At 43.4% G+C, this 27,829-nt stretch overlaps 1 protein-coding gene across 1 annotated transcript; it reads right to left on the bottom strand.

The window, feature by feature from the left end:
• Positions 1 to 2,851: 2,851 nt before the first annotated feature.
• Positions 2,852 to 26,626, bottom strand: COQ10B (coenzyme Q10B). The gene is made up of 5 exons (XM_062189555.1): positions 26,457 to 26,626; positions 20,630 to 20,779; positions 13,362 to 13,554; positions 7,749 to 7,850; positions 2,852 to 3,911 (listed from the first exon to the last, which is right to left on the bottom strand). Exons 1-5 carry the CDS (start codon positions 26,576 to 26,578, stop codon positions 3,744 to 3,746), a joined length of 735 nt encoding a protein of 244 aa, XP_062045539.1. The 5' UTR covers positions 26,579 to 26,626; the 3' UTR covers positions 2,852 to 3,743.
• Between the last annotated feature and the right edge of the window lie 1,203 nt (positions 26,627 to 27,829).

Genomic DNA, 27,829 nt, shown 5'->3' with positions numbered 1-27,829 from the left:
ACATATTCAAAGACATCCAGCTGTTTTTAAAGCAAAAAGGAGCAAACTGTTCCATTGGCAAAATAATGACACTTCCAGTATCAGTGAAGCAAAGTATGGTTACCTAGAACAAAGCAAAAGAATGAAAAATAAAGAGGGGTGGGACAGGCAGGTTAACTCCCAGGCCTGAGGTGCTGGCATCCCTTAGGGGCTCCACTTCTAATCCAGCTCTGCTATGGCCTGGGAGGGCCCAGGCTCTTGGGCCCCTGCACCCACATGGGAGACCCATAAGAAACTCTTGACTCCTGGCTTCGGATCAGCACAGCTCCAGCTGTTGTGGCCAGTAAGGGAGTGAACCATCAGATGGAAGACTTCTCCCTCTGTGTAATTCAAGTATATAGAGATCAAGAAACTCCACAACAAAACCCAGTTAAGAAGATCAAAGAAGGAGGTACCTTTCTTTGAAGGGAAAAAAGAACTTGCACTTTGATTATGGCCTTGTCTACATAAGGTCAGAGCTTATGAACTCAACAGGCTTCCATGCCTTGGCAGCTCACAAGAGCCTCAGGTGATTACTGACATCATAAATAAGAGTGTCAATTGTTAAATAAACAACAGGAGTCACTGTGCACTTACTCCCCATGTAGGATCTCTGTCCTTAATGTGTTGTACTATGAGAATTAATGGTAAAACTAGCATTCAAACTACTTTATATTTTGTATATCTATGTGGGTGCAATCTGTTGAAATCTTTAGTTAGTATATACTAAGTTGATCTTCTGTATATAAAGATAATTAAAAATGGATCCTAATGAAGAATGGGATGGGTGAGGGAGTAGGAGAGGGGATGGTTTGTGGGTGGGAGGGTGTTCATGGGGGGAAAAACTGCTATAATCCAAGAGTTGTACTTTTGAAATTTATATTTATTAAAGTTTTCTAAAGAAATAGAAATGGGCCAAGGATTTAAACAGACATTTCTCAAAACAAGAAATCCAGATAGCCAACACACATATGAAAAAATGCTCAGGATCACTAGCTGTCAGGGAAATGCAAATCAAAACCACAGTAAGGTTTCAGCTCAACCCAGTTAGAATGGCTTTCACACAGAAAGATGTGGGGGAAAAGGCACACTAATCCACTGTTGGTGGGAATGCAAACTGGTAAAGCCACTATGGAAGAGTTTGGAGATACTTCAGAAATATTAACATAGTCCTACCATACAACCCAGGCATCCCACTCAATTTACCCAAGGGAAATTAAATTGGCAAATAAAAGCTATCTGCACCTCCATGTTCGTTGCAGTTCAATTCACAATAGCTAAGACATGGAATCAACCTAAATGCTCATTAACAGAAGACTAGATAAAGAAGCTATGGGATATGTACTCTATGAACAAAATGGAGGAATCTGGAAAACATCATACTGAGTGAAATAAGCCAGTCCCAAAGGGACAAATATATGTTCTCCCTGAGCTGTGACAACTGAGCACTTAAAAGGAAGCCTGTAGAAGCAAAACACCATGAAAAGCAGTGACTTGATCAGCCCTTGTCCTGTCGAGGAACAGCTTATTATTTTATTCTTTATACTATGTTCTTTTTCTACTTAATACCATTGGTTGAACTCTTAACACAGAATTATTCTTAGGTATTTAAATCCAATTGAAAATTGATCCCTGTAAAAAATAATGGGAATAAGAGGGAGATGTACAGTTCAGCACATGTTCCCACGGATGTACCCCTAAGGGTAAAGCTAAAAACTTGCCATGGGACTCCAAATCCCATTTAAGCTGGGTGGCACTAATGCAATCTCATGTGTTAAAGTGATCTTATATTGTGTAACTGATCATCTAGATAGGATTAAGTGTCTGCTAATAACAACATATAAAATTAAAAAGGAGAGTATGATCCAAGATAGGAAGCAGGCCACAAGCAGACTCATAGAATGACAAATGCCTTAAACAGCACTCTGGCCTCAGAATCAGACCTTAACGCATTTGGGTCTGGCTAAAAAGCCCATGAGAGCATTTCAGGCACGGAAACCCAAAACACGGTGGCAAAAAATGGCCTTTCTCTGAAGGGAGAACTTCCACTTTGATTATGGCCCCATCTAAATACTGACAGAGTCTGTGGACTCAAAGGGCTTCCATAGTCTTGACAGCTCATGACAAGAGCCTTGGGTGATAATTAAGAGTGGCAATTGTTAAATCAACAACAGGAGTCACTGTGCACTTGCTCCCCATGTAGGACCTCTATCCTTAATGAGTTGCACTGAAAATTAATGGTAAAACTTGTCTTCAAACAGTACTTTATACTTTGTGTGCCTGTGTGGATGCAAACTGTTGATACAGAGTTGATCTGTATATAAAGATAATTAAAAATGGATCTTAATGAAGAATGGGATGGAAGAGGGAGTAGGAGGTAGGACAGGAGTGAGGTGGGAGGGAAGAACTGCTATATTCCAAAAGCTGTACCTATGCAATTTTTATTTATTAAATAAAAGCTTTCTAAATAAAATAGTGGTTATGACACTTGCATCCCATATCAGAGTACCTGGGCTTGATATTTGGTTCTGGCTCCCTAACTCCAATTTTATGCTAATACAGACTCTGGTAGGCAGCAGATGATGGTTCAAGTGACCGAGTTCCTGCAACTCATATAGGAGACCTAGATTGAGTTCCCGGCTCCCAGTGGCCTCTTACAAGGGGGTGTTGTGGACACTGGGGAGTAAAACCAGCAAATGAAAGCTCTCTGTCTCCCTCTGTCTCTCTCTGTCTCCCTCTGTCTCTCTCTGCCTCTCAAATAAATAAAAATGTTAAAATAAATGCACACATACTGAAACAATATAGGATGACTTCAATAACCAAAGTTACTACAAAAAAATAAACAAATTAACTTTATTTTATCAAGTTACTACTTCAGTCCTTACATTGATTTGTTTAAAAAAATATCAGTTTGGAATATTCAAAGTGAGTACACATAATAAATAAAAATAGGGATGCACAGTGCTAGAGACACATCAACCAACTTTTCTTCATCTGTTGCCTCTGTTGTAACTAAAATTTGACACAAAATTAGCATTATTGAAAAAGCAACCAAAGTACCTGGGAAAAGGGAGAAGTTTGCAGACTACTGGAAAAATAGCTTCAGGCTCTGGACCACTTACCCAAAAAAAAATTTTTTCCCATTGTTTCTCTGAGGCCAACCTCATTATAGCACCAAATCATTTACTGTACCCATATGAACAATTTAAAGATACCAAAAGTGACAGGGAACATTCATTAACAATATTTATAAGTCAAAGTTTTTACTTTACATATATGGTGATAACCCCTAAGACATGTGGCAGGCTCTACAGCAATAAGTTACAAATAGTCTGAATTTAATAACTTAGACATGATATGGTTAATATATATACTGAGTATATCAACTGACCTTTTTTAGGAAAGGTGATAATGAAATGAAAAAGCTTAAATTTACAGTTTGTTTCTGCTCAGAAGAGAGATGTCTATTCTAGCAATAGTAACATCCCATTATAGTAAATGCAGAACATACTAATGTACGTATTACACTGAATTACATATGACTAAAGAAATAATTCCATGTACAAGTAGGTCCATATTCTATGTGCAAATTTTCAATGGTGCAAGTTTACAATCAAAGTTAGGTGTAATAAATGCTTTCTGACTTCCAAAAACAAATCATGAAAGCACTTCCTAAGATTGAACAAACTAAAGTTACAAGTAGGTGACACCAGCTGTCTCTTTCTTTATGTGTGATGAACTTCATGAAGCATTAGTTCCCGAGGTATACTTGTTTCTGGACCATACAGCTTACATGCTCTTCTTTCAAAGGCAGCTACCATCTGCTTCACAACTTCATCAAAAAACAACGTGGCAAGCTGAGAGTGTAGAAGTGAGCGAAATTCAAAAGAAATCTGTAGGAAAATGTTAGAAGTTATTTTAGAAAGATCACTCTTGGGACCAGCGCTGTGGTGTGGCGGGTTAACGCCCTGGCCTGAAGTGCCGGCACCCCATATGGAAACCGGTTCTAGTCCACTGTTTCACTTCTGATTCAGCTCTCTGCTATGGCCTGAGAAAGCAGTGGAAGATGGCCCAAGTCCTTGGGCCCCTGCACCCACATGGGAGACCTGGAAGAGGCTCCAGGCTCCGGATCGGCGCAGCTCTGGCCGTTGCAGCCATCTGGGGAGTGAATCATCGGCCAGAAGACCTCTCTCTCTCTGCCTCTCCTCTCTGTGTAACTCTGACTTTCAAATAAATAAATCTTAAAAAAAAAAAAAAAAAGAAAGAAAGATCACTCTTTCACTACATCTCCATTTAGGAAAGTGATGGTCACACTGTGAACTGGATAGCTAAGGCAGAGCTGTGTGGGTGTATTAGGTGACATTTTTTAGGACCTATGCAAAGAGGGAATCTTTACAGCACTAAGCACAACTACCACAACAAGCTTAAGTAAACATGGCCAGCTGATTTCATTTCAAGGCAAGAATCTGTTTCTTAACAAGTTACGGAAGACAGGAAAAAAGTTTTCCTAAATACCACATGTATTACTCTGGTTTCTCATTAATGTACTCTCTTTAGTTCTAGCCTAACCCACAAAAGGAAAGCGGGAAGGGAAGTGATTATTCACATAGAAAGAGCTGCAGAAAGATGAAACTGCATGTGTACATGGTACACACATGTCTGACTCGGATCGGGGAGGTGGTTTAATCATCAAATAGCCAATGATTTAGAAGTTTACACTCCCTGTTTTAGATGGAACTCAAGGCAACTTATTTCAAGGCAACTGGTTTGAGAATAGTATTTTAAAGACAAAATATCTTCTAAATTTTAAAATGTGTTAACTTTTCAATCTAAAGTCAATCTGTTTACATAAAAAGGTTGCAAAAATAGCACAAAAGAGGCCGACGCCGTGGCTTAACAGGCTAATCCTCCGCCTTGTGGCGCCGGCACACCGGGTTCTAGTCCCGGTCGGGGCGCCGGATTCTATCCCGGTTGCCCCTCTTCCAGGCCAGCTCTCTGCTGTGGCTAGGGAGTGCAGTGGAGGATGGCCCAAGTCCTTGGGCCCTGCACCCGCATGGGAGACCAGGAGAAGCACCTGGCTCCTGGCTTCGGATCAGCACGATGCGCCAGCTGCAGCGGCAATTGGAGGGTGAACCAACGGCAAAAAGGAAGACCTTTCTCTCTGTCTCTCTCTCTCACTATCCACTCTGTCAAAAAAAAAAAAAAAAAAAAAAAAAGCACAAAAGAATTCCCAGTACCTATCACCCAGATCTGTATTATTGTCTCATATCACTGTGTAGTTATCAAAATTGGGAAATTAACAGAGGAAGTTACTATTACTAGATAATAATGCTAATATCTAGGGACAGCATTGTGTCTTGGGTGGTTGGGCCACTATTTGCAACAACAGCATCCCATATCAGGGTGCCTGTTACAGTCTCAGCTGCTCTGTTTCCAATCCAGTTTCCTGCTAATGTGCCTGATAAGGCAGTGGAAGATGGACCAAGTAATTGGACCCTTGCCGCCCGTGTGAGAGACCTGGATGGGGTTCTTAGTTCCTGGCTTCAGGCTGGCCCAAACCTGGCTGTGGCATTTAGGCAATGAACCAGAGGATGGAAGATCGATCTCTCTCCCTCTTTCTCTCTTTGCCCTTCAAATAAATAAATAAAATAAATCTTAAAAACAAATGATCGGCCGGCGCCATGGCTTAACAGGCTAATCCTCCACCTTGCGGCGCCGGCACACCGGGTTCTAGTCCCGGCTGAGGCGCCGGATTCTATCCCGGTTGCCCCTCTTCCAGGCCAGCTCTCTGCTATGGCCCGGGAAGGCAGTGGAGGATGGCCCAAGTCCTTGGGCCCTGCACCCGCATGGGAGACCAGAAGCACCTGGCTCCTGGCTTCGGATCAGGAGATGCGCCGGCCGCAGCGGCCATTGAAGAGCGAACCAATGGCAAATAGGAAGACCTTTCTCTCTTTCTCTCTCTCTCACTATCCACTCTGTCAAAAAAAAAAAAAGATTACATGCATTAAAAATGATAATATCTAATCTATTCAGACCTTACCCAATTTCCAATTGTTCCACTAAAGTCCATTAATGTTTAATTTTTATTTATTTATTTAGAAGGCAGATAGTGAAAGATTTCCTATCTGCTGATTCACTCCTCAAATGTCCACAATAGCTAAGGCTGGGCCAAGACAAAGCTAGGAACTGGGAATTCAATCTGGGTCCCCACATGGGAAGCAGGGACCCAGTCAGGGACCCAATCACCCTACAAGGGTACACGTTAGAAGGAAGCTGAAATAAGGAATGGAACTGGGACTTGAACTCAGGCACATGGAAACAGGATATAGGCATCCCAAGCAGTATCTTTATCACTTCTCCAAATTTCCACCCTAATATCCATTAATTTTTTTAATAAAAGCTACTCAAGATATGAGAATAGCACATAATAACTGAATCAAAATCACTACCATTTCTTAACAGCCAATGCCTAAGTTGCAAGTACTGAGAACTCATATGTATTTTCCTATTGGCAAATGAAAAGACACAAACTACTTAAAGAAGTAACTCAGGTGAGGTGGTATGAACAAGAAAATTACCAGTCTCTAGATTTGAAAATCATATTTTTCTCCTTTGTACTTTATTACTGCATCTTACATGCCATTTTATTTAGTTTGGTATTAATTATTTTAAACAAATCATACCTTTTTTTGGCTATTCCCATATTTTAAAAGTTTAACTCTTTTATGTATTTGAAAGGCAAAGCAATAGACAAAAGAGGGAGAGATAAGAGAAAAGGAGAGATCTACAATCCACAGATTCACTCTCCAAATGCCCGCAACAGCCAGGGCCAATCCAGGTCAAAACCAGGAACTAGGAACTTCATCTGAGTCTCCTATGTTGGTGGCAGGAACCAAAGTACCTGGGCCATTATTTGTCGCCCCCCAAAGGACATTACCAGGAAGTTGAATTGGAGGCAGATGTGCATTTGATTCTGCACTCTGATACAGAATGCAGGCATTCCAAATAGTGCCACACCACAATGCCTACTTCTAATTTGGTGCTAATTTTAAATTACTATTTTTTTTTAAATTTTTAAAAAAAATTTTTTTTTGACAGGCAGAGTGGACAGTGAGAGAGAGAGACAGAGAGAAAGGTCTTCCTTTGCCGTTGGTTCACCCTCCAATGGCCGCCGCGGTTGGCGCGCAGCGGCTGGCGCACCGCGCTGATCCGATGGCAGGAGCCAGGTGCTTCTCCTGGTCTCCCATGGGGTGCAGGGCCCAAGGACTTGGGCCATCCTCCACTGCACTCCCTGGCCACAGCAGAGAGCTGGCCTGGAAGGGGGGCAACTGGGACAGAATCCGGCGCCCCGACCGGGACTAGAACCCGGCGTGCCGGCGCCGCAAGGCGGAGGATTAGCCTAGTGAGCCGTGGTGCCGGCCTTAAATTACTATTAAGCTGGTAGTAAAGTCATGACATGTATCTTATAATCTACGGACTTGTAAAAATTAGAATATAGAAAAGAATGAATATTCAATGTTGGAAGAAAGAGAACATAAACATTCATTAACACTAGTGCAGAAAATGGCACATAACATTGAGAAATTTGAGATTTTTTTTAAAAAGTATGTTTCTGTAACCTCTATGTGTGTGAGAAAATTATAGCATCAGGGTTCTAAAATAGATTATTATTTCTTTTCAAACTTCCCCTCAGATCTGAGATAAATCAAGGGCTTTTATGAGAGACTTACTGAAAAATCCAAGGTACAAGTTCTTGGATAGCCAGGAAGACCTGGACTAAAACGCCAAATAGTCTCCAAATGATTAAAAAGTTTCCCATCAGTACAGGATGCCTAGAATAAAACAAAAAGATAAAATAATTGTGAAATATCTTTGCTATCAGCCAGAATCTACCAAGATGGAAGCTAAATTTTTGAGCTCTTTGGCACATATAGATAGCTACCATTCTCTAACATTAAAATACTTAAATTATTAAAATATTTTAATATTTTAATTTTTTTAATATTATTAAAATATTAAAATAGTTGGTAACTTGTAGGTTACCAACTACAATGTGAAATATGGTGGTCTGGTAGCAGGTAAAGCCACTGCCTGAGACACCAACATCCCATATGGGTGCTGGTTTGTGTCCCAGCTGCTCCACTTCTGATCTAGCTCCCTGCTAATGGCCTGGGAAGGGCAATGAAAGAAGGCCCAAGTCTTTGGGCCCCTGCACCCATGTGGGAGATCCAGAGGAAGCTCCTGGCTCCTGGCTTCAGATTGGTACAGCTCTGGCCATTGTGGCCATCTGGGGAGTGAACCAGCAGATGGGAGACCTCTCTCTCAAAATAAACCATACTTAAGACTAACTTTTAATTATTTTATTTATGTGAGAGGCAGAGAGAGACAAAAACAGAGAGCAATCATCTGCTGATTTCCCCAAATGCCTGTAAAGCCTATGGGTAGGCCAAGCCAGAGCTATGGACCCGGAGCTCAGTCCACGTCCTTCAGTTGGGTGACAGAGACTCAATTACTTGAACCATCACCTACTGCTGAGGTGTACATTAGCAGGAAGCTAGAGTAGGGAACAGAGCACTCCCATGTGGAGCTCAGACATCCCAACCAGTGTCATAATCACTAGGCTAAATGCCCATTCCAAGCTAAACATTTTGAAAAAAAAATTCTTTTTTTGACAGGCAGAGTTAGACAATGAGAGAGAGAGAGAGAAAGGTCTTCCTTCCGTTGGTTCACCCCACAAATGGCTGCTACGGCCGGCGCCAGGAGCCAGGAGCTTCTTCCTGATCTCCCATGCGGGTGCAGGACTCAAGCACTTGGGCCATCCTCCACTGCACTCCCGGGCCACAGCAGAGAGCTGGACTGGAAGAGGAGCAACCGGGACAGAACCGGCACCCCATCCAGGACTAGAACCTGGGTGCCAGTGCTGCAGCCGGAGGATTAGCCTAGTGAGCCGCGGCGCCGGCCTGAAATTTTATTTTTACCTTTCTCCAGTGTTTTAGTATAGTGATTAAATTGTTATTAAAGTAGTATTTTAGTGATTATTGTTTTACCATATGTAAATTTTTAGAACATTCACTGGCTTCTATCTTTAATATCTCTTTTTACCAACATGTAAATGAGTATTTCTGATGTGAATTCTGTTTACATTTTGAGTATAGTTGACCTTTATAGTAATGATTTCACCATCTTACCAGCTGATAACGGATTCAAAAGTTTAGATGAAGAGAAAATCAGGAAGAAACCTACAAACAAATTTTCAGTTGTTTGTCCCCCTATTTGAGTTTCTTTGGAGAGATCCAGAATTTAATCAGAGAAATGGTCCTGTGTTCTGTGTTTAGGTATGCTATAACTAGGGGGATTAAAAATGGCTCTTATGAAACAAGCACTTGTGTGTGATAAGACACTGCAGTGTCCCTTATCAGAGTGTCTGGCTTGAGGCTGAGCTTCTCAGCTTCTGAAAGAGCCTCCTGAATCAGAGTGAATTCTAGGTTTATGGGTATATGGGTATTTGGGGAGTGAACAAGAGAATAGGAGATCTCTGTTTTTCTCTCTGCATTTTAAAGAAATTGAAAATAAGTAATGAAAATTATTTCAAAAAAGTATTATTTGGGCCAGCGCCACGGCTCACTTGGCTAATCCTCCACATGCAGCACCGGCACCCCAGGTTCTAGTCCCGGTTGCTCCTCTTCCAGTGGCCCGGGAGGGCAGTGGAGGATGGCCCGAGTGCTTGGGCCCTGCACCCACATAGGAGACCAGGAGGAAGCACCTGGCTCCTGGCTTCAGATCGGCGCAGCGTGACAGCCATGGCGGCCATTTGGGGGGGGGGGGGTGAACCAACGGAAAAAGGAAGACCTTTCTCTCTGTCTTTCTCTCTCTCTCACTAACTCTGCCTGTCAAAAAAAAAAAAAAGTACTATTTGGGGGAATGATAGTTTACCTATACAGATATTATTTGGAGAATAATAGTTTACCTACGCATGCTGATGCATGTTGGATAGCCTTAGGGGAGGGACAATCTGAATTCTTGAGGGGAAATAAGTTTTCTTTTTAAGATTTATTTATTTATTTGAAATTCAGAGTTATGCAGAGAGAGAAAGAGAGTGAGAGGTCTTCCATCTGCTGGGTCACTCCCCAATTGGCCACAACAGCCAAAGCTGCGCCAATCTGAAGCCAGGAGCTAGGTGCTTCCTCCTGGTCTCCCATGTGGGTGCAGGGGCCCAAGGACTTGGGCCATCTTCCACTGCTTTCTCAGGCCATAGCAGAGAGCTGGATCAGAAGTGGAACAGTGGAGACTCAAACTGGTGCCCATATGGGATGCTGGCACTGCAGGAGGTGGTTCTACCTTCTATGCCACAGCACCAGCCCCTTAAGTATGGTTTAATAAAGTCATCTGATTTTTTAAGAGTATCAAGATTCTGTAATAAAATCTTATTTCAGTTATTTAAAGATAATATATTCTATATTTATAATCATTTAAGAAACCTGCAGGAAATTTAACAGTGAAGGAGAAGCAGCTGTTGGAAGTACTTCCTCTGACTTCTTTTATACAAGATGTGGCCTCATTGTACTCACACCAATGATCTAGCCCAAGGACACATGGATTTTTACTGGTATGTTTTGATAGGAGTGCTGCCAAAGACCTCATTTCTAAGTGCAGAGACAATGGAAACAGTACAAGCTGTTATGGTGATAACCTCCTACTGACTGGTCTGGGTGGACTGACCTAGACCATCATATAATCTCACCCAAATAAAGCACTTATATTGTGAACTAGGCAGTAAGATCCATGGAACTGTTGCTGCTATTAAATTTGCTGAAAATTTTCAAGGGCTTCTGTCATAAAAGATTGATATAGACAATATTTACTGACATACTAAGTCACAGGCACATTCTGGGCAGCTAATCATTCATAGAAAATGTCATTCGGCTTCTATTTTGCTTTTAAATATTTGAGAGTGAGTGATTTTTCCATCTGCTGGTTCACTCTCCAAATAGCTGCAATGGCCAGGGCTAGGATGGGCCAAAACCAGGAGCCTAGAACTCCATCCAGGTCTCCCATGTGGGTGGCAGGGTCCCAAGTACTTGGGCGATTTTGTGCTGCTTTCCCAGGTGTATTAGCAGAGAGCTGGATCAGAAGTGGAACAGCTATAAGAGTACTTATATGGGTTACCAGCATCACAGATAGTAGTTTAACTTGCTGGCTCCACTTGGCTTCTGTTTTTCCCTCAGGCATAATAACTTTTACTGTCTATCACATCTGTGTATTAGGTATTAAAATTTAGAATCTTGGAAGTGCTCAAAGTTATTCTGAGCTTACTGTGAACACCTGTAGACCTGCCAATAGCCCAGGAATACAGGTAGTGACAGCTTGCTAAGCAAGCAGTCCTCTGACTCCCATCATTGTGATACTGCTGCTGAAGATAGAGAGATGAAAAAGACAAGGTCCTCTTCCCTTAAGTAATTCAATCTTGTCAAGGAGAAATCCAGTGGAATATACTAATATTATATTATATACTACATATTACACTAGTATTATACTATTATAATAAATATACTACAAAATGGTAAGAGAAATGAAATAGGTAAAAAGCCCAGAGGAATCACCAAGGTCTACATGAAAAGACAGGGAGAAAATAACACCAAACAATTGGAATCTGAAGGAATAATAGACAAAGAGTTAAGTGCATTACAGGCAGAAAAGTGAACAGTATACAAAAGTACAGTGCTGTGTGGCAGGAAGCACTATAGTACCATGTGAATACATAGTACCGCCTGAACACTTAGGATGGATGTGTGAGGAGGGAGGGAGACATAAATGGGTCTGTGTATAATGATTAAGAGATGAACTTTATCCTGTATGTTTTAAGAAGCCGAGACAGAAAAACAGCCAAAGGGGGTGAAGGGCAGAGAAGATAAAATTTTTAAAGAATTCTTTTAGTTAAAGAAGTATAATATACTAAGATTTAAGTTTTGTTTTTAAAGATTTATTTATTTATTTGAAAGGTGGAAATACAGAGAGAGAAGGTGAGAGAGAGAGTGAAGGGTTGATCACTCCCCAAATGACTGCAACGGCAGGGGCTGGGCCAGGCCAAATCCAGGAACCAGGAGTTTCTTCCGGGTCTCCCATGTGGGTGGTGGGCGCCAAGGACCAAGGCTATCCATTGCCACCCTCCCAGGTGCATTAGCAGGGAGACGGATCAGAAGTGGAACAGCCAGAACTTGAACTGGTACCCATAAGGGATGCTGGCACTGCAGGTGGCAGCTTAACCTTCGACACCACAGACTGGCCCCTAAGGTTTTAAGTTTTAAGAGTCTGAATGGTAAGCAACTGATTAGATTAGATTATAAAAACATCCATAGTGTCAGGCAGACTAAGTTACAGTCTCAGCTCTGTGATCCTGAACAAGTTATCTAACTACTCTAAGTTTCAGTTTGCTTAATTATAAGATGGAGAATAATTATACTTGGACCTCAAAGGACTGCTGTAAAGATTATATGAGTAATTCAAATAAATAATGAAAAAGGACCCAATAAATGTAAGCTACGAAGAGAGGCTCTTAGCTTCACTGGACAGTACACTTCTGGATTCTGCACCACAAAGGGTGCATCTGAGAGTTGGTCGCCCAGTAATGCCTGATGAAAAGCTAACTAGGGCACTTAGCTCTGAACAATTACCAAGAAATGAGATCTCTATTACATCCTGTATGCGCAAAATACAACTCAGCTTTTAAAGGCCACTACAGGGGCCAGCATTGTGGCGTAGCTGCTGCCTGTGAAGCAGGCATCCCATGGGGGCGCCGGTTTGTGTCCCAGCTGTTCGACTTCTGATCCAGCTCCCTGCTATGGCCTGGGAAAGAAGTAAAAAATGGCCCAAGTCCTTGGGCCCCTGCACCTGTGTGGGACACCGGGAAAAGCCTCCTGGCTACTGGCTTTGGATTGGTGCAGCTCCGGCCATTGTGGCCAGTTGGGGAGTGAACTAGCGGATGGAAGACCTCTCCCCTCTCTCTGCCTCTCCTTCTCTCTCTCTGAAACTCTGACTTTCAAATAAATAAATAAATCTTTTTTAAAAAAAAGTAAATTTACTGAATAAATTTATTAATTTCTCAGTGGTAAAACATTTAATAGATTTTTTAAAAGCCTCCCTTTTCCATAATCTATTTAAATTCTTATTTGGAAAGAATAATGCTAACATTCTATGAAATAAACACAATTAGAAGCTATAATAATACATGGTTCATTTTTCTGCTACCTTCCTACTAGTTTAGAGAAGTATTTTCAAGTTATTACACTTTAACCCACTTGATATAATTAAATTTGCAAAGACTTCAACAAAAAAAAAACTATTACCTTCACCAAATGTGGTTTCACCAAGGTTACAACTGATGTATATCGTTCCAGCACAGGTGGAAATCCAATTTCTAATCGTGTTTTACAATATCCAGATCTCCTTGATATTATATCTGATTTTTTGCACCAAGGAACAAAATGCTTGTAATCCTCCATTCCTGATACCACATCATACATTTCCTGCATTGAATAGCTTAAAAAAAAAAAAAAAGACAAAGTGTTAACTGCACTACTTAAATTGTATATATGCATTCTTTACATTGAAAATGAATAAAACATACTGTGTATGAGGCAATAAATCATTTGGAACACACGCTAAACGACAACCTGGAATAAGTGACTTCAAAACAACAAAGAAAATAAAAGGTTCTAAATATACATCTACACAGAAGTCACGATTTGGCAGCCCATGGGTTGGATCTGGTTTACAGATGTGGTTTTGGAAATTTTAATTAGTTACTGGCACTTAAAAAGTTAAAGCTTAAATAAAAACTGACAAAAAGGGAAGATCTTGATGCAATGTGTCCATATGCACACATAGTAAGAACTGGCTTCTGTTGAGGCACAGTGGTTTAAGCCACTGCTTGATGTAGGCATCCCATATTACAGTGCTAGTTTGAGTATTAGTTGGTCCTCTTCTTCTTCTTTTTTTTTTTTTTAATTTATTTTTATTTTTGACAGGCAGAGTGGACAGTGAGAGAGAGAGAGAAAGGTCTTCCTTTGCTGTTGGTTCACCCTCCAATGGCCGGCGCACTGCGCTGATGCGAAGGCAGGAGCCAGGTGCTTCTCCTGGTCTCCCATGCAGGTGCAGGGCCCAAGCACTTGGGCCATCCTCCACTGCACTCTCAGGCCATAGCAGAGAGCTGGCCTGAAAGAGGGGCAACCGGGACAGAATCCAGCGCCCCGACTGGGACTAGAACCTGGTGTGCCGGTGCCACTAGGCGGAAGATTAGCCTGTTGAGCCATGGCGCCGGCCATAGCTGGTCCTCTTCTAATCCAGGTCCTTGCTAATGCACCTTGGAAGGCAGAAGAAAATGGCCCACAGGCTGGCACTGTGACGCAGCGGGTTAAAGCCCTGGCCTGAAGTGCTGGCATCCTATATGGATGTTGGTTTTAGTCCCAGCTGCTCCTCTTCTGATCCAGCTCTCTGCTATGGCCTTGGAAAGCAATAGAAGACGGCCTAAGTCATTGGGCCCCTGCACCCACATGGGAGACCCGGAAGAGGCTCCTGGCTCCTGGCTTCAGATCAGTGCAGCCCCTGCCATTGTGGCCATCTGGGGATTGAATCAGCAGATGGAATACCTCTCCCTCTGTCTCTACCTCTCTGTAACTCTTTCAAATAAATAAAATAAATCTTTTGGTGGACGCTGCGGCTCACTTGGCTAATCCTCCACCTGCAGCGCTGGCACCCGGGTTCTAGTCCTGGTTGGGGTGCCGGATTCTATCCCGGTTGCTCCTCTTCCAGTCCAGCTCTCTGCTGTGGCCCAGGAGTGCAGTGGAGGATGGCCCAAGTGCTTGAGTCCTGCACCCGCATGGGAGATCAGGAGGAAGCTCCTGGCTCCTGGCTTTGGATTGGCACAGCGCCTGGCCATAGCAGCCATTTGTGGGGTGAACCAACGGAAGAAAGACCTTTCTGTCTGGCTCTCTCTCTCACTGTCTAACTCTGCCTGTCAAAAAAAAAAAACTTAAAAAAAGAAAAGAAAATGGCCCAAGTACTTGGGTCCCTGCTATCCACATGGGAGACCTGGACAGAGTTTTTGCCTCCTAGCTTTGGTCTGGCCCAACCCTGCCTGTTGCAGGCATTTGGGGAATAAACCAGATGGAAGATCGATCTCTTTCTCTCTCTCTCCACTTCTCTCTGTCACTCTGCCTTTGAGTAAATAAATCTCTTCCCACCTCTCTCTCTGTCATTCTGCCTTTGAATAAAAAAAATGGCTTCAGGTGACTAATAATTTCTTACCTTAAGCCAATAATTTCACTTCCAGCAAGTTATCATTCAAAAATACTCACATAGGCTGCTGCTGTGGCGTAGCGGGTTAAGCCACGGCCTGCAGTGCCAGCATCCCATATGGGTGCTGGTTTGAGTCCTGGCTGTTCCTCTTCCAATGCAGCACTCTGCTATGGCCAGGGAAAGCAGTGGAAGATGGCCCAAGTTCTTGGGCCCCTGCACCCGCATGAGAGACCGAGAAGAAGTTCCTGGCCCCTGGCTTCGGATCGGCACAGCTCTGGCTGTTGCAGCCATCTGGGGAGTGAACCCGCAGATGGAAGACCTCTCTCTCTCTCTCTTTGCCTCTCATTCTCTCTCTGTGTAATTCTTTCAAGTAAATAAATAAATCTTTTTTTTTTTTTTTTGACAGGCAGAGTGAACAGTGAGAGAGAGACAGAGAGAAAGGTCTTCCTTTGCCATTGGTTCACCCTCTAATGGCCGCCGCGGCTGGCACGCTGCGGCCGGCGCACCGCGCTGATCCGAAGGCAGGAGCCAGGTGCTTTTCCTGGTCTCCCATGCAGGTGCAGGGCCCAAGCACTTGGGCCATCCTCCACTGCACTCCTGGGCCATAGCAGAGAGCTGGCCTGGAAGAGGGGCAACCGGGACAGAATCCGGCGCCCCGACCGGGACTAGAACCCGCAGGCGGAGGTTTAGCCTATTGAGCCCTGGCGCCAGCTTAAATAAAAAAAATCTTTAAAAAAAATACTCCCATATTGGACAAAAGATGTCACTTCAATATTGATATGGTTTGAGGAGAAATGGAAGCAACCAAAATATCTATCAGAAGAGAGATATATTCATAGATATTAATTAGTAATAATAAATTATAATAAATTATAAATTATAAATAAATGGTACACCCATACTCTACTTCTCAAATAAATAAATAAAATCTTAAAAAAGACAAAAATTATCTTACAGGGATAGGTGCTTGGCTTAGCACTTAAGGCACTAGAATGTTTGCATTTGATTCCCACCTCTGACTCTCAGTTCCAGCTTCCCACCAGTGCAGACTCTAGGAGGAAGCAGTTGATGTCCCTATTAACTGGGTCCCTGCCACTCACACTGAGTAACTGGATTGAGCTCCTGGCTCCAGTTCTTGCCCTGACGGCCCCAGCCCAGCAATGTGGGCATTTGCAGAGTGAACAGCAGGTGGGAGCTCTGCCTGTCTCTCTGCCTTTTTTTTTTTTTTTTTTTAAGATTTATATATTTTGGCCTGCGCCACGGCTCACTAGGCTAATCCTCCGCCTTGCGGCGCCGGCAGCGCGCCAGCCGTGGCGGCCACTGGAGGGTGAACCAACGGCAAAGGAAGACCTTTCTCTCTGTCTCTCTCTCTCTCACTATCCACTCTACCTGTCCAAAAAAAAAAGATTTATATATTTTTTGTAGGGCAGCTACAGAGAGGCAGAGAGAGAGAGAGAACAGTCTTCCATCTGTTGGTTCACTCCCCAGATGGCCACAATAGCCAAGCTGCGCCAATCGGAAGCAGGAACCAGGAGCTTCTTCTGGGTCTCCAACATGGATGCAGGGCCCCAACGACTTGCACCTCTTCTACTGCTTTCCCAGGCAATAGCAGAGAGCTGGATGGGAAGTGGAGCAGCTGGGACTCAAAATGGCATCCATGTAGGATGCTGGCAATGCAGGTGGTGGCTTTACCTGCTATGTCACAGCACTGGTCCCATCTCTGCCTTTCAAATACATACATACATACATACATACATACATCTTTGAAAAAAGTTACAGAAAATGTGTATCATAAAAAAACCATGCATGGGCCGGTGCCGTGGCTCACTATGCTAATCCTCTACCTGCAGTGCCGGCACCCTGGGTTCTAGTCCCGGTTGGGGCACCGGTTCTGTCCCGGTTGCTCCTTTTCCAGTCCAGCTCTCTGCTGTGGCCCAGGAGTGCAGTGAAGGATGGCCCAGGTTCTTGGGCCCTGTACCCGCATGGGAGACCAGGAGGAAGCACTGGCTCCTGGCTTCGGATCAGCGCGGTGTGCCGGCTGCAACACACTGGTTGTAGTGGCCACTTGGGGGATGAACCAACGGAAAAAGGAAGACCTCTCTCTCTGTCTCTCTCTCACTGTCTAACTCTGCCTGTCCAAAAAATTAAAATTAAAAAAAAAAAAAAACACACATGGATTTCAATTTTTTTGGTAGCAAAATAAACTTATATTCTTAAAAAAATTACCTACTTTTTTTTTTGTGAAAGGCAGAGATAGAAAGAGATGGAAATAGAGAAAGATATTCCACCTGCTGGTCCACTGCCCAAATGCCTGTAACAACCAGGACTAAGCCAGACTGAAGCAGGGGCCTGAAACCTAGTCTGGGTGTCCCATATGGGTGGCAGGGATCCAGTGCTTGAGCCATTACTTGCTACCTCCTAGGGTACGCATTAGCCGGAAGCTGGAATCAGAAACGCAGCCACTCTGATGTAGGAATCTCAAGCAGTGTCTTAACTGTAACACCAAGTACCTGTCCAGTTCTAATTGTACTAATAGAAAAAAAAAAAAAAAAAGGAAAACTATCTGATTCCCCCATAGATAGTAAAATATCAGACACATTCCCATTAGAGTACAAATAATACAAACATGCTGGAGACAGCATTGTGGAATAGCAGGTAAAGCTATGCAATGCCAGCATCCCATATGGGCGCTAGTTCCTGTCCTGACTGCTCCACTTCAGATCCAGCTCCCTGCTAATGGCCTGGGAAAATAGCAGAAGGCAATCCAAATGCTTGGGCTCCTGCCATCCACATGGGAGACCCAGATGAAGCTCCTGTCTTTGGCCCAGCTCAGCCCTGGCTGTTAAGGACACTTGGGGGTGTGAACTATCAGATCGAAGTTCTCTCTCTCTGTATCCCTACCCACCCAGCACTTTCAAATCAACAAATAAATCTTAAAGAAAAAAAAAAAAAAAGAGAACACAAAGATACTGCTGTTAAATATACATATGCATGTATGTGTATATTCGGCTGATGCACACTCTGAGAGACAACAGGTGATGGTTCAAGTATGTGGGCCTCTGTACCCATATGGGAGGCCTTCCACAGTGTGAATTAGCAAAAAGCCAGAATTGGAAGTGGAGCTAGACTTGTACCTAGGTAATCCGATATGGGATGTAGGTATCTTAAATGGAGTCATCGTCTTCTTCTTTTTTTGTTATTTATTTTAGAAGCAGAGTTACAGAGACAGGGTGAGAGAGAGAGAGAGAGAGGTGTCTTCCATCTGCTGGATCATTTCCCAAATGGCCACAACAATCAGAGCTGGGCCGATCCAAACAGGAGTTTCTTCCGGGTCTCCCACATGGGTGCAGGGGCCCACGGACTTGGGCCATCTTCTACTGCTTTCCAGGCCATAGCAGAGAGCTGGATCAGCAGAGGAGCAACTGGGATTCAAACCAGCACCCATACAGGATGCCAGAGCCACAGGTAGACTGAATCTACTATACCACAGAGCAGGCCCCATGGAATCTTTTTTTTTTTTTTAATAAAAGATATTTTTAATTTATTTATTTGAAAGGCAAAATTACTGAAAAACAGAGAGAATTATCTTCCATCTGCTGGTTCAGTCCCCAAATGGCAACAACAGCCCCTAGGCCAGGCTGAAACCAGGAGCCCAGTGCCCCAACTAGGCCTCCCATATTGGTGCCTGCAACACAATGCCAGCCTCCAAGTAGTCATAACTACAAAACCAAATGCCTATTCCCCATTTCTTAATAGTACTAGCTATGGCAAAATGTCCACCTATCCAAAGATTTGCACTCCCTTTACATAGTATTGTTACTAGGAAGCATCTACTCATCAGTTACTGCAATTCCCAGGCTATCTGCTTTGCATTTATATGGGGGTCACATGACTAGTTCTTGCCAACAATAACACAACAAAGACTAAGGAATTACTTAAGTCATTAACAGGATAGAGCTTGGGTTCCTGAATCACTATGTGGAGAAAAAATTAACCAATGATAAGGAATACTCAATTTGTTTTTTTGGTTTTTGTTTTCTTTTTGATAAGGAATACCCATTTGAATGTTACATAAGAAAATAATAAACTTTTGGGTTTATCTGTATAATTACCAGCATTACTTTAACTAATACAGTGACGAACCAGTAATAAAGGTATACTTAGTGGCCAAAGTTACAAGTCTTTACAGAAAAAAATCAAAAGAAAAAAAGTGTACAAATAAAATTAGTAAAATGGAGTTCTACAGTTTTGTCTAACGCTTGGTGGTGACCAGCTGGGAATTAAGAATCTCTTGCAAAGACTGCCATATGGAGGGATGCTGTTGCATTTTTGGTTTAGCAGAATTGTGATGTTTTTTATCCTCTGTTGGGTATACCGCTAGATTAGGGGTGAAATCTGTTCCATTACCTGTTTTTGTTAACAAAGTTTTATTGCAACAGTAATGCCCATTTTTAAATATATTGTCTCTATCTACCTTTGGGGTACAATGAACAAACTAAGAGGTTTCTTCCATCTGCTGGTTCACTATCAACAGTCAGGGCTGAGCTAGGCCCAATCCAGGAGCCTGGAACTCCACCTGGATCTGCAATGTGGGTGGCAGGAACCTAAGTACTTGGGCCATCTTAGAACTGGAGCAATCAGGACTCAAACCAGCACTCATTTGGGATGCTGATGCTGCATGTGGTGGCTTAAACCACTGTGCCACAAGGCCAGCCCCAGAGTTGGGTAGCCTTAAAGCCCACAACATCTAACATATTTACTATATGGCTCTTTAGAAAAAAGTTTACCAACTCTTGCTCTAGATTAGGAGCCTCTTAGTATGTCAGTATGTACTTACTTATGCATGTATACATGTGAGGAAGCTAGGTAAACACATGGACCAACATATTAAGAACACTGCATTACAGAAAACAATAGTGTACAAAAATGTAGTTCTAAACAAATCATTTTCTCTATATGTCAAGGTTTAAATCTATCCTATAAAGTTGGCTGTAATTAAATTTTCCCAAGCAGGACGGTGGCCATGGAAGTCGGAATCCGCTAAGGAGAGTGTAACAACTCACCTGCCGAATCAACTAGCCCTGAAAATGGATGGCGCTGGAGCGTCGGGCCCATACCCGGCCATAAAAAAAAAAAAAAAAAAAAAAAAAAAAAAAAAAAAATTCCCAACAAATATTTATAAAACAACAAGGTCTTCAACAAGGCCAACTTAGAAAAGCCAGAGCTTAGTCTGTAACAAGATAAGCCAGAGAGAAAGAGGCATAACACTCCACTGGAAACTGTGAACATGCTTTTAGTAGAATTATTATATACAAACCCTATAATTCTTCGCTCTGAGTATTCTTTCCTCTTGTTTATTAATGGTGCAGCAATTTTGAAGAAAGTTCTTGCATGTATCTCCTTGGGTAGCATTGAGGTATGTAGCGTAAGAGATCTGTTCATCAGTATCCCACAGGAAGCTAAGTATCTAAAAAGACAAAAATGATCTGATTTAGATGTGCACTGAAAAATAGGAGGAAGCTCAGTTTAAAGAGATTGTAAAACAACTGTCACATTTTAGAAGGCTCTATCACTTCAGAATATTCTTGAAAAAAGATGCACACAAGCACAGGAAAAATGAAGCTTCACAGGCACCATACAGAAAACTAAAAATAACAGCTTAGAAGCTTTGGATACAAAAGGTATTACTTCCCAGAAAGTTGGTTTTCAGTCTACGGTCATGTGTTACAACATAATATACCACACGTTTGCAAGAATATTCATCATCTATTTCTTTAAAAAAATTATTTATTTTGAAAGGGAGAGGAGGGGCCAGCACTGTGGCACAGTGGGTTAAAGCCTTGGCCTGAAGCGTTGGCATCCCATATGGGCATGGGTTCTAGTCCCTGCTGCTCCTCTTCCGATTCAGCTCTCTGCTATGGCCTCGGAAAGCAGTGGAAGATGACCCAAGTCATTGGGCCCCTGCACCCACATGGGAGACCAGGAAGAAGCTCCTGGCTCCTGGCTTCGGATCAGCGCAGCTCCAGCCGTTGTGGCCATCTGGGGAGTGAACAAGCAGGTGGAAGACCTCTCTGTCTCTACCTCTCTCTGTAACTCTGTCTTTCAAATAAATAAAATAAATCTTAAAAAAAGAAAGAAAGAAAGAAAGAAAGAAAGAAAGAAAGAAAGAAAGAAAGAAAGAAAGAAAGAAAGAAAGAAAGAAAGAAAGAGAAAGGGAAAGGGAGGGATGGAAAGAGGGAGAGAGAGTAGAGGGTAGAGGGTAGAGAGTGAGGGTAGAGGGTAGAGGATAGAGGCAGAGGCAGAGGTAGAGAGAGAGAGAATCTTCAATCCACTGGCTCATTCCCAAAGATGGCTGTAACAGCCAGTGCTGGGCCAGGCTGAAGCCAGGAGCCAGGAGCTTCATCAGAGTCTTCCATAGCAGTGGTACAGGCCCAAACTTGGGCCATCTTTCACTGCTTTTCCCAGGCCATTAGCAGGGAGTTGGGTCAGAAGTGGAGTAGCCAGGACAGGAACTGGTGCCCATATGGGATGCAGGCAGCACAGCATGGGATGGCTTTACCCGTTATGCCACAATGCCAGCCCCTTCTTTTTGAAAAAGATTTGTTCATTTGAAAGGTAGAGTAAGGGGGTGAGGAGGGAGGGCTGGGAGAGAAAGAGATCTTCCATCCTCTGGTTCACTCACCAAATGGCCACAACAGCCAGCGCTGGGCCAAGCTGAAGCCAGAGCCAGGAACTCCATCCAGGTCTCCCACAAGGGTGGCGGGAGCCCAAGTACTTCAGCTGTTACCTAATGCCTTTCCAAGCACATTAGTAGAAAGCTAGAATGGAAGTAGAAAGGCTAGGACTCAAATTGGCACTCTGCTACAAGATATTGGGGTCCCAAGTTGAGATTTAACTCACTGTTAAATCTAGGCCCTCTTTATCTGTTTGTCAATTCACCTTCTCTGCTCAGGTATCTTCCTGGCTGGACCGACAGGGGTTCCTCAATTCGTGATTCACAAAAATGAAACTTGAAATTTGGTCTTCCTCTAACATCAGAAATCTGGGTGCCTGTCAGAACTGTTGCTCTATTCTCCTTCACCTTCCAAGTTCCATTTCAACACACACTCATTTATGTAAAAGTATGTCCAGTTAATCAGAATGTTAACTATTTGGGGGTACTTCTATGTACATACGCCTGATATATTCTCTTTTTAAAAAGATTTATTTATTTGAAAGAGCTACAGAGAGAGATAAAAAAAATCTTTCATCCACTTATTTACTCTCCAGATGGCTGCAATAGCCAGGGTTGGGCCAGGCTGAAGCCAGGAGCCAGGAGTTTCATTCGGGTCTACCATGTTGGTGGCAGGGGCCCAAGCACTTGGGCCATCTTCTGCTGCTTTTTGCAGGCCATTAGCAGGGAGCTGGATCAGAAGTGGAGTGACCAGGACAAAGCCAGTGCCCATACAGGATGCTAGCATTGCAGGCGGCAGCTTTACTCACCATGCCACAACACCAGACCCTGATATCCTTTTATTCACTTAAATATTCCTAATTCTTCTCTTAAAGATTATTGTGTAGCTATTTTATACTATTATTCGTTAGTCCACATACGTGCTGAGCTCCTATTTTGTGATAGACTGTGCCAGGTACTAAGGAGATAATAATGGTGATTAGAACAAACACAAGCCTTATAAAGATTACATTCTAGTTGACAATGCAAAATAAAAAATGTAATAGAGGATTTTTAAAAAGTCATGGAAAAGAAATAGGGTGGAAACATGTAATTAGGACTTCCTTTAGATAGGGTATCCTAGGAAGTCCTCTGAGGGTACCTTTCAGCTATGACATAATGGATAAAGAGCAGCCACATAAAGGGAGAAAACAGGTATGTGTACACAATAAATATGTATATTTATGAATATATATATTTATTCTTATGTAAGAAGTAAATGGCGGGAGGGGAGTTGATAGAGGGCATTCCAGGCAAAGAGCCTATCAGTACCCAGAGACTGAAAAAGACTAACAGTGTAGCCTCAGTACAGCAAGTCAGGGGAAAATACCAAAAAATAGGATAGAGAGACAGGTAGGAGCTGGGTCATGTTGGGTATTTTTGGCCAGGACAAAGCAATCTGAAATGTAATCTCAATGAATACTTAGCAAATGACACTTCACTAAATCAAGTCTTCAAATTAATTTTGGTTTGTATTATCATATATAATAATCCTATTATAGGGGGCCGGCACTGTGGCGTAGCAGGTAAAGCCACCACCTGCAGTGCCAGCATCTCAAATAAGCACCAGTTCAAGTCCCTGCTGCTCCACTTCCAATCCAGCTTCCTGCTAATGTGCTTGGGAAAGCAGTGGAAGATGGCCCAAGTGCTTGGGCCCCTGCACCTATGTAGGAGACCCAGAGGAAGCTCCTGACTCCTGGTTTTCAATCTGCCCAGTTCCAGCCATTGTGGCCATTTGAGGAGTGAACCAGCGGATCGACCCTCTCTCTGTGCTCTCTCTCTCTCTCTCTCTCTCTCTAACTCTGCCTCCCAAATAAACAAATAAATCTTAAAAAACAAAACAAAAGAAAGAGAAAAAAATTCAGTTAAGCAAAGAATGGTTGAAGAAACTGGAACAAATGCCCAATTAGAGGGAGACAAGTTTGGGTTCCATAATACAAAACTTTTGAATAAGAGTTCCTATAAAAAGCCAAATGAGCTTTTTCCAGCAGCAATGAAATAGAAGTCAATGAAATGGTTAAGCTAAATATTACATGATTGTTTGTTAAAGTATAACAGAAAAGAAACAAACTGTATGGATGAACTTATTGACTCCTTTAGGATTCTTATGTATGCAGCTATAAGTAATACTTCAAGTATGAAAATATGGAAAAATATAGTTTTTGTACATTCTATAATTTTTTAATCAAGATATTTTAGATGGATTCATTTCCTAGAGAGAAGAATGTCACATGTTCTTGAAAATCTTCAAAAATGTTAAGTGAAAGTAGCCTATCTTAATTTTCTTTAGAATTAGGCTACAGAGTTTGATTGAAAGTGGTATTGTACCAATAAAAGTGAACTGTCACTTTGCTAAATAAGGCAGAATAGTAGAAATAAAATAGACAGTTAATTTAGCTTTCCCCTTAAAACAGAAAACACGATAGGATCCCTGTTAGCTAGACTGATTATAGGAACTAAATTTGGTGCACAGAAAGCCTAATCACCATTTCTGTCCAAAGACATTCTCTTGAAAATTATAACTATTTTAACAGCTTCATCTATTTTTCCTACTTTTTGTATTCCATATATACGTCATGATTATTGGAAGCCAATTATATTACAGATACGCACACAGTTATTAATACATAAGCCAGCAACAGAAGAAGCAATTTTTCTTAGGTAAATCTTTATCTTTTAAAAAATTCTTGTTTCTAGGCTGGCGCCACGGCTCACTAGGCTAATCCTCCACCTGCGGCGCCGGCACACCGGGTTCTAGTCCCAGTCAGGGCGCCGGATTCTGTCCCGGTTGCCCCTCTTCCAGTCCAGCTCTCTGCTGTGGCCCGGGAAGTCAGTGGAGGATGGCCCAAGTCCTTGGGCCCTGTACCCGCAAGGGAGACCAGGAGGAAGCACCTAGCTCCTGGCTTTGCATCAGCGCAGTGCGCCGGCCACAGCACGCCAGCTGTGGTGGCCATTGGAGGGTGAACCAACTGAAAAGGAAGACCTTTCTCTCTCTCTCTCTCTGTCCACTCTGCCTGTCAAAAAAAAAAATTTAAAAAAAAAATTGTTTCTAAAGAGGTGAGCATCTGATTGACTAAGAGGCTTACTTTTCACTACATGTGGTTTGGTACCGGGTTCATGTGTTGTTCGTTAAACTCCACAAAAAGATACTTTTTACACAACCTGATTATAATCCCCAGGGAAATGTCTGCTTAAAGCAAACTGGTAGGTTTCCTGATCAATTTGCATACAAGGGTTACAGAGCTCTAGACTGCACATCTATTTTTACACACCATAAAAGATAATGTCTTCAGCTGCAGTAGAAGCAGCCAAACAATCATCTACACAGTTAAACCATGAAAGGAATACTGCACAGTTTGTCTTGCCACTAATCTCCCAACACTACTACTCTCTTAGTCTAAGGCCAGAATCTATGTTAATGCTACAGATTTTGCAATGAATTCACGAACTCCCTCCCTTATTATCATAAACAGATCATTTATCCTGGAATTTAAGTCTTAATCATTATAGCAATTTTCCCCCCTTAAAATTAAAAGTACATTTGTTTTGTTTACAAGCCAGTATTTTATAACACTATACAAGCAGATGGTCTAAAGTATAAAGGCGTTTTGTTCTGTTTGGAATTACTTTTTGAGGTTATTTCCTAAAGCAGGAGTAAAGACACAGGATTTTATTTGTTTCATCCAATACGGGTCAAAGAATTTGGAATCGGCAGCGCTGTTGGTACCTTTAAAAATTCTTTATTGGCCCTAAATGCCCAGATTTGTACTTTCTCCCTCTGCCCCGCACTGTACACGTCTGCCTAAAGTTTAATTTTTAGAGAACAGTGCTACTGGTAAAAAAGAAACTTAGTAAAAGAATGGTATCTTCCTGTCTCCACCTCCATTCTCCACCCACCTCCACCAAGAAAGAACCAGCCAGGAAAATCGCAGGCAGACTCTGGCTCAAGGTTATGACGCTCACCTGGAGCCACAAACTCCAGGTCCTCAGGGCTGGCCGAAGACCCCCGACCAGAGCCTGGGGCAGCCGCGCGGACCACCGGCGCGCAGGCGCAGAGGCCGCAGACCGGCCCCCACCGGGCCCCCAGCGCCGGCCTCCGCGCAGGGAAAACTCGCCCACAGCAGCAGCAACAGGCGCTGGGCGAGGAGGCCAGAAACAACACGGGCGGCTGAGCTGCTTTATCAGCCGCTTCGCCAATGAGTCACCGCCTCTCGCGAAGGCAGCGAGCCACAAACACGGACGCCACCGACCTCGGGCCCCGGATGAAACGCGCGGCGCAGAGTCCCTCAAATGCCCAACGCAGGAGACCCGTTTACTCCAGAGACGCGGAAAGGCACTGGAACCAGCTCCGCCATGCCCCAATCCTCCGGGTCCACTCCCTCAGCAGGCCTAGGCGGAAAAACTCCCTCGCGGCGCGCCGGTTGTTGATTACCTGACATTCCGCGCGGGCCCACCGGCTGGAGCCAGGGCTTCAGCCGCTGTCGCCGACTTCGGCCGGCATCCCGATACCACTCTTGTCAAAGCCCTAGGACCGGTTCGCGCTGCCATGGTCATCTCACCGATGCCGGTCGCCACCTCCCGGACCAGGCCAGCGGCACCGCCCTGAGGTCGGGGCGTGCCGCCGGCTCCGGCGACTTTCAGCCAATCGGGTGGCCCTCTGGGCAACCAGACACGCCCCTTCTTCCTTCTTGCTTGCGCAAAGCTGACGCACGCTTCCACCGCCTGAGGGCCGTGTGTAAACGCGCTCGTCATGCTGTTGTCCAATCAGGGGAGCGCAGGGCCGCTAGGCCACACCTTCCCGTCCCACCCACTATCGCGCGCACGTTACGTAGTATCCACCGCGCCTCCCAGGCCACCTCCCGCGCTGTAACTCTAACCCGGATTTGCCGAGAGCCGCCGGTCTCCGAGAATCTGCTTCCGGTCGCGAGGCCCCACACGTGAGCCTCACCCAGGGTCTAGAGGAAGCCACAGAGTCCGGGTGTGAATTATGTAACTGTACAGACCCCGAGGGCAGAGCCTGACACGGTGTCGGTACTGCCTTGCAAATTCTGGGCTTCAAAGTCCTGCTCTTTAATGATTGTCAGACAAAGTACTTACCGTGCCTACCACATGACGTTGATATGAAGGCAACGTAAGGTTACATTAAGACCCAGTCAGCTAACGGCCATTCTGATTTTTTTTCCTGCATGGCCAACATATTTATTGGTGTTTGAGTTTCTCTTATCCCATGTAAGTCAGACAGTTTTGCTTTGATTCATTAATTTCAGGAATCATTCAAGTCCAAGCTGCTTTTTTCTGTTCTCACATCTTTATTTTACTGTTGTTTCCTGTAAACTGTAAATGAGGATGCCAACACTACCTATTTGATACTTTTGAGGCACAAATAAGATTGTTGGTTAAATGCAACCAACAAATAATTTGGGGGCTTTTCTTGGTGCTGGAGAAGTGAACAAAGTCTTGACCATCATTGAGCATATTATGTTCTAGTGGGGAAAAGAAACCGATGAGTATTTAATGCAATGTTAGATAAAGCAAGATAGGGAATGGAGAGGGAGAGATCATGTGGGGTGCTGTTTCATACAGAGTGGGCAGGTGAGCCTCTGAGCAGGTAATACTAAAGAAAGGTCTAGAAATGAAGGGGGATTACCCTCAGGTGTAGGAAACAGTACATGCAAAGGCCCCAGACAGGAAAGATCTTGCAATGCTTTAGGAAGAGCAAGGGGTTTGGAACATAGCAAGAGGAAGAAACTGGCAGGAAATGCCATCAGAGAGATGGGACTTGATCATCGTGCCTGGCAGCCATAG

Source organism: Lepus europaeus, chromosome 1 (assembly GCF_033115175.1).
Source record: "Lepus europaeus isolate LE1 chromosome 1, mLepTim1.pri, whole genome shotgun sequence".
Taxonomy (NCBI): Eukaryota; Metazoa; Chordata; class Mammalia; order Lagomorpha; family Leporidae; genus Lepus; species Lepus europaeus.
The sequence above is the reverse complement of the archived record's forward strand: the minus strand, read 5'-3'. Positions and strand labels throughout refer to the sequence as shown.

What these genes read in the sequence shown, in the direction of transcription:
- COQ10B (XM_062189555.1), bottom strand. Translation starts at nt 26,578, where the DNA reads ATGACCATGGCAGCGCGAACCGGTCCTAGGGCTTTGACAAGAGTGGTA. An exon ending in GGGCCCGCGCGGAATGTCAG is followed by an intron (nt 20,780 to 26,456) that starts GTAATCAACAAC and finishes TTGTCTTTTTAG; the next exon opens with ATACTTAGCTTCCTGTGGGA. An exon ending in CTTGTACCTTGGATTTTTCA is followed by an intron (nt 3,912 to 7,748) that starts GTAAGTCTCTCA and finishes ATTTTCCTACAG; the next exon opens with ATTTCTTTTGAATTTCGCTC.